This window comes from Excalfactoria chinensis, chromosome 5 (assembly GCF_039878825.1).
Source record: "Excalfactoria chinensis isolate bCotChi1 chromosome 5, bCotChi1.hap2, whole genome shotgun sequence".
Taxonomy (NCBI): Eukaryota; Metazoa; Chordata; class Aves; order Galliformes; family Phasianidae; genus Excalfactoria; species Excalfactoria chinensis.
Window position 1 is genome coordinate 57,090,506 of NC_092829.1, and position 6,924 is coordinate 57,097,429.

Genomic DNA, 6,924 nt, shown 5'->3' on the forward strand with positions numbered 1-6,924 from the left:
GCCCAGCAAGAAGTGGATAAGCTGGTGTCATCTGCTAGAAGCAGGGATGAGTTCTAAGCACCTGCTATGGGTGAGATGCTTCCTGGATGCATTTGGGATGAATGCACAGAAAAACATGCACTGAATTTACCCAGGATGCACAGACACTGTCAGCTTTGGCTGAGATCAGGCAATGTACTTGAAAACTAAACAGGGCCAAGCAAGACAGGATTTGACTGCAGACATCTCATTTCCTTAGGAAACTGGACTAAAAATAGGAGAGGGACACAAGGGAAACTTCTTCATGCCATGACACCCCCCCTCTCCAGCTGGGTTTTTTGTCCTGAAATCTGAGGCTTGGAGTTCTTGCTGATGTCTTCTGGCCTCCAGATGGAATCAAGCTGCAAATGTGGTTCCTGTGAGCTCTAGAGTAGTGCTGGAGGGGCATGGACTGATGCAGGGAAGCACGTGCCAGCTTGTTGTGGCAAGAGCAGCGTAAGTGCAGAGGGAATGGTGCTGGGCTCAGAGGTTACAGGGTAGGAGCTCCATGTTGAAGCCATGGAAGCAATGATTGCCTCAGTGTTTTCTATCTCCACTTGCTCATTTCCCTTGTTTTACCAGCACCCTCTTCCATATGAGAGCTTCAGTGCATCCCACACTTCTGTCATTGGCAGCAATTTGTAGGAAACCCTTCAAGAGTTTGGGTGCTGTGCATGCACTGGTGCTGTTTAGCTCCACCACTCATTATGGGCTGTAAACATGGGATTTTGGGTTACCTTGAGTGCTGGGTAAGGCAGTGCAGGTGACCTGGGTTCCACTGCAGAGGAAAGCGTATCGGGCAAGGAGAGGCTCATGTGAGGGATGATGAAAGCCTTTGGAAGGGAGGCTGGAGCCCTAGGGTGGACGTTTGACTGCTCTGCACCCTTTTCTCGTGTCTGTTCTGGAGTTTTAGCGTTGCTGTAATCTGTGCCGCCCGTGCAAGCGGCGTCCTGGAGTTTGCTGAAGGGGGCCGAGATGCTGCGGGGTTTTTCCCTCCTGCTTCCCTACAAGCCTAGCAAACGGGAGTTGATCGTTAACTGGGGGGGCGAAGAGGAGGAGGAGGAGGAAGTGGAGGTGAGCATCCCCCAGCCCGCCCGCACCCAGCCCGCCCGCACCCAGCCCTGCCCGGCCCCTGGGGCGGAGCTCGGAGCTCCGAGCTGCTGAGAGCGGTACTGCGAGGGACGGAACGCGGAGATCCGAGGCACGGAGCCACAGCCCCGGCATGAGCTTCCCGCGGCCCCTGCGGCGCTCCATCAGCCTGAGCCCGGCCCGAACCCTGCGGCTCGTCGTGCTGGGGCAAGGCGCCGTAGGCAAGACAGGTAGGACCGGGGGAGGGATGGATCCCCTGTAAGGACTGGGGCGGGATGGGGAGTGAGTTCCTCTAGTAGTGCATCCCCTCGCAGCGTGGGTTTGGTTTTCCTTCCTCCCTGCGCTTTGCTCCACCGTTCCACCGTCGCGAGGATTTGGGGCAGCCCTTTCACCCATCCAGGGCTGGCAGTTCTCTTTGCAGCACTCAGGGCTGCCAGGAGCACAGCCGTCCCAACCAGCTCTAGGGATGACATTGGGGCTGTCGTGTCCTTGGGGGCAGAGTGACGTTTTCCACTCTACCAAGGCACAACCTCTAAAACTGTGCGGCAGTGGCACCTCCACCGGGCTTGCTGCCAGCTGTCGGGGCTGTCCGAGCTGCGTTTCCATATACAGTAACCGGCTGGCCTCTTGCTTCCTTCGTGTTATCAAAAAAAACACATCACAATTTCCCCCTCTTGCCCTGAAGGGAGTAACGCGGAGATCTTGCTTAGAGATCAGGAACTTGCAGCTCCAGAAATCAAAGGGAATATTGAGGTGAAATGCCTAAAGAAGGACTCCCTGGTGGTCTCTGTGGGGAAGTAAAAGCACCGTTTTCTCGCCCACCTCTTCTGCATTCACCTGGATGAGCCCAGCTGGGAGCAATTCTCTGCTCTCCAGAGCAGATTTGAGCAACTTTAAGTTCTGGCCTCATGGGAAGGTGTTGCAGCAGCTCAGGCCTTTCCATCCTTGTGTCCCAACCCTCTGAGGAGGGCTGAGTTTGAGTACAGGTCTATGGTTGAACCCCATCGATAGCTCCAAGATTAAAACCAGCATAAATCAGCCACGGGAGGCTGGAAGTGCAGCCCTCCCTTGAGCTATCTGCTGCTTTCTGCTTCTGATCCCAGTGTAAACTTCAGAGGGGAGCTCTGCTTACAGAGTGCCAACTGAAGATGGATTGATGCTGTAAAGCTCGCGAGAGGGTGTGCTGTGCAGCAGGACAAATGCTCAGCACGTGGCTGCATGGGGCTGTGGAGGTGACCTGCAACACAGCTTGGTCACACATCACAACATCCCCTTAATCATTGATAGAGACCAAATTAACCTTATCTGCACCGGAGTTCTCAAAAGAGAGCCCTCTCTGAGGTCATTTATGTTCAAGATGGGGGGGGGAAATAATGCCTTATATGGCTGCTTGGATGTGCTTGTGCCTTGCTGCCTTCATCTTAACAGGCAGATCCTGCACCCGAGCCAATTTTTAATTCACTTAATTGGCTCCTCTGCTTGTCCAACACCACACTCTCCAGCACTAGGTGGCTGTCGAACATAATGTCACGGTGCTTCCTAGAAATCAGGACTGCTGTGCCCCAGTTTGCCCTGACCATTTGGATCCTACCTGAAGGATGCTGCTGCACACCTCCTGTGGGATCCTTGGTTATCACTTCAGAAAACAAATGTCACCTCAGCATCGAAGCACGTCAGTTCTGCTTGCTGAAAGCTTCACATTGATGTCTTTCCTTCAGGAGAGTTTAATGCCATATTCTGGGTTTGACGTGTTTCATTCTCCCTTTGCTGTCCTTGCTCTGTTTTCTCCACCTGCTGTGCTGACGTCTCGTACGCAGCCTCCTCGTTTTGTCTCTCTCGGGGCTTTTTATTTTCCCTGTCCTCCATTCCCACTCATTTTCCACCGATTTCACTATCTGCTTCCATTGCCTCTCTCACCACCTCTCCCTCCTGTCCATAATCATTACCATCATAACCTCCTTGAAGTGTTAAAGTGTCACTCACATTAGCCCTGCTCCTTCAACCTCCAAACCACTTCTCTGCTCACACCAGATAATATACCAACAGTGTATTTTCAAAGATGCTGCCTACAGAAGACAGAGTTGACTGGTTTGCTTTGTCCACCTGCAGCTGGACATGTCTGAGCTCTGCCCCATCCAAGAAGCCTGGATGGAGAGAGGTGACAAGGGTGAGGAGAAAGCCCATGCTGTGTTTGGATAGCCCTCCAGCATCAGCAGACCTTGGGCAGCCATTTGAGTGTTATTTGGGCTTCACATCTCCCTGTCTTGCAGGGAGAGCTGGTAATCGGATGAGAGGTTTAATTGCGCACGCTGCCTCTGCAGGGCTCGTTTTGCTGCAGCACACTGATGCCATATGGAAGACCTTGCTTAGGATTTCTCCATGCATCCCTCCAAGTTTGCCATGCCCTGCAATGCTCCAACTTGGGAATTTGGGTGAATTTTGCCACGTTTGCTGCCAATGGCTTTTATTCCTCCCTGTGACGTGCCTGGGTCAGGTTAAACAAACAGGGCTGAGATTCATGAGACCCATCCAGGCAGTCATAGCATCAGCAGAGGTGATATAGAGGGAGAGCCTGGCCCTACAGCTTGCCTACGCGTTGAGCTCATGTTCACTCACCATAAAACTAAGCACGTGCATAAATCTCTGCAGTATTCAGGGCCAGAGAAAGCAATTTATCACCCCTGACCATGAACTACATGTACAAGGAGCTGTGTGTTACAGGTTTACGATGCCTGGCTTGCTCTCTGTTCCCAGCCACCAAGCAAGATTCACTTCCCATCCACACGTTCTGAAGAGATGTTTCTGACAGCAGAGAGGCTCCTGGCAAGGCGAGAGATTGAGTTAGCAGAGTCCCAGGGGTCTGTTGCTGCTTTCCATCCCTGTTCTGCCGAGTTTCACTGACGTGAAAGGCATTTACACTGCTGAACAAGCAGGCAGCTTTGGGGTGGTGGAGGTGTTTGGTGTGCAGAGCTGAGTAAGACCATACTTTCTACCCATAGCATCCCACTGAGCTTTGGTCTTTGATGTGAGTGATTGCAAGAGCAAAATCCATGTTCCCAGTGCTTGGGTTAATTAGATATTGGACTAATTCAGGGGAATACAGGAATGTGAAGCATTGCCAAGGCAGCTGATGCAGTGCTGGAAGGCACTTCCCAAAACCTGATCTTCGTGGGGCTGGGTTTGCATTGTGGCTGCTGTAATATTATCTTCCGCCTCCCATAGGGGCCTGTCTTTGCTCCCACCCTCCTGCCTCCATCAACCAATATTTCTCTATATTTTGTTCCGATGATTATAACTGAGTTTGTTGCTGTTTTGTTTTGTTTCCTTTTTTTCTTGACAGCACTGACTGTCAGATTCATCACCAGAAGGTTCATTGGAGACTATGACCCAACTCTAGGTAAGCAAAGTCCGTTTCCTTGCTGCTAATGCTTCTCCACTCCCAAACTCACCATATTCCCTTGTTTCACCTCAAGCAGACCAGCAGTGGTCAGAGCCAACAGCTCCTATGATGAAAGGTTGAGGGAGCTAGGCTTGTTTAGCCACACATTCAAATAAAATAGAAAGCAATGGTGGGAACTGCTCACTGCTGTGTTTCTCTGTTGGTCTTCCTCCAGAAATGATTTACAGGCACATGGCTGTCATTGACGGAGAGATGGTGCACTTTGAGATCCTCGATACAGCAGGACAGGTAAGCTCACACAGACGGCTGGTCTGGGATGATTGAACTTGGCCATCCCTGCTCTTCCACTAGCTTTAATCTGTTATGGCTGAAATACCAGTTGAGTTGTTTATCTCAGAAAAAAATAATGCTTTGGAGAGTTTATTCACTGGATTGCCAGTGAATTGCACCAGCCCTGCCTTTCTGTAACCTCTATAGAAATGGCAGCCACACCAGAGGTCCGTCCCAGCTGTGCCATTCCTACCTTGATCAATGGGTGCAGGTTTGGATGCCACAACATAAGGACATAAAGCTGTTAGAGAGCACCCGAAGGAGGTCTATGGAGGTGGGGAAGGGTCCGGAGTACAAGAGGCATGAGGAGCAGCTGAGGTTTTATGGTTTGTTGGGCCCAGAGTGCAGGATGCTGAGGGGGCACCTCATGGTGGGATGGTGGTCATGGCCACAACGTGCTGGAGCTTTAGGAGTGTTTAGACACTGCTCTCAGACCGAGGGTTTGAGTGGTCCTGTGTGGAGCCAGGAGTTGGACTCAGTGGTCCTTCCCTTCCAGTGTGGGATATTCTACAGTTCTGTGATGTTCAAGAAACATTTAGATGTTGTACTAAGGGACGTGGTTTCATGAGGAAAATTTGATAGCAGGTGGATGGTTGGACTGAATGAGTTTGGAGGTCTTTTCCAACCTTGGTGAACTGATGATTCTATGGCTCTCTAGTTCTATTGCATTCTTCATCCATCACTTTTCACAGCCTAGCAGACTCCTCTCCTGGACTTGCTTGCAGGTCAATGCTATGTAAGAGCCCAGGCCAAAAAACCTTCAGGAATAATGATGATGGGTCCCCGTGAGAGGTTTTATGGGTTACAGTGTGTGCATTTAGAAGATGTTGGAGCTTCTCATACTAACGGCAACTTCTCTGCCCCACCAGGAGGAAGACTCCCTGCAGATAGAGGAGAAGATCAAATGGGGCGATGGCTTTGCAGTGGTCTACTCGGTGACAGACAGGTGCAGCTTTGATGAGGTGATGCGGTTGTGTTTCCTCATCAACCACATCCATTCCAGCCCTAAGCGGAGCGGTGGGAGCGAGCAGCCGCCTGTGGTCATCGTGGCCAACAAGAAGGACTTGCAGTTTGACAGGATGGTGTCCACTCAAGATGGTGAAAACCTCTCCAAAGCTTTGAAGCTTCCTTTCTATGAGATTTCCACTCGGGACAGCTACGAGGAGACCGTGACAGTGTTCAGTACCCTCTACCAAGAGCTCATGAGGCAGGGGCATTTCTCCCCAGGCTCCTTCAAGAGGAGGACAGTGTCAAAAGTGATGGAGAAGATTCCCAAGATGCAAGCCAGCTCCACCTTGAACTCAGCAGGCCGGAGTCTCAGCTTTAACTCCTTTAGGGACTACATCCCTGAGTGAGCTTCCCTGGTGCAGAGGAACAGGACCGAGGGATGGATCCCCCTGCTGCTGAGGCACCTGTTATGTAGAGAGGAGCTGCTTTTTGGGGGTTGGAGAGCAGCATGTAGAGCAAGAGGAGAATGTTAAGTGTTGCATTGGTGTTCAGAAGCCTCTGAAGGCTTGGTTGCTACAAACAGGCTTTGGGTCTGCAGGGAGGATGCTCTTCCTCTGTCCCACCCATCCTCCTCCTCCTGCTTGTTGAAGTCAGCAACAAAGGTTGCTCCTATTGACTTCAGATGTGTTGTGTCAATGCTTGTGGGTCCCAATGGGCTGCACTGGGGATCAGACCCAGCACCCACAACTCCCCATGGGATTTCTGTTTCCCACAGAGAGCTCGCTGGGTCTGTCCCTGTCCCTTCTCCATGCTCCTGGGCTGGCAGCAAGGGCATGTTTTAAAGCAGAGATCTGTTTACAGTAAGGATAAAAAGTCTGCTGATGGCTGGCTTTTCACAAAAGCCTTTTTTTTTTTTTTTTTTTTTTTTTTTTTAACATCTGAAGCTCCTCTGCACTCTCCCTCCTGTAACATCACCATAAATATAAGCCTGGGTGAAGGGCTGTTTGGTGAGGCTGCCCCTTGTTTGACATTTCTGGGGCTGCTAGCCTTTAAGGGGAGGCAAATTGGATGGCATCACTTCTGTGTCCTGTAACCTTAGGCTAAGGTCATGCTGCTCCATCCTGGGGAAGAGTGTGATT

At 51.1% G+C, this 6,924-nt stretch overlaps 1 protein-coding gene across 1 annotated transcript; it reads left to right on the top strand.

Moving 5' to 3' along the window:
- Positions 1-1,126: 1,126 nt before the first annotated feature.
- On the top strand, positions 1,127-6,683 carry LOC140253035 (ras-related and estrogen-regulated growth inhibitor-like). Its single transcript, XM_072338358.1, has 4 exons — positions 1,127-1,337; positions 4,448-4,504; positions 4,722-4,795; positions 5,707-6,683. The coding sequence occupies exons 1-4, from the start codon at positions 1,241-1,243 to the stop codon at positions 6,190-6,192; spliced, it is 714 nt and encodes a 237-aa protein (XP_072194459.1). The 5' UTR covers positions 1,127-1,240; the 3' UTR covers positions 6,193-6,683.
- The last annotated feature ends 241 nt before the right edge of the window (positions 6,684-6,924 follow it).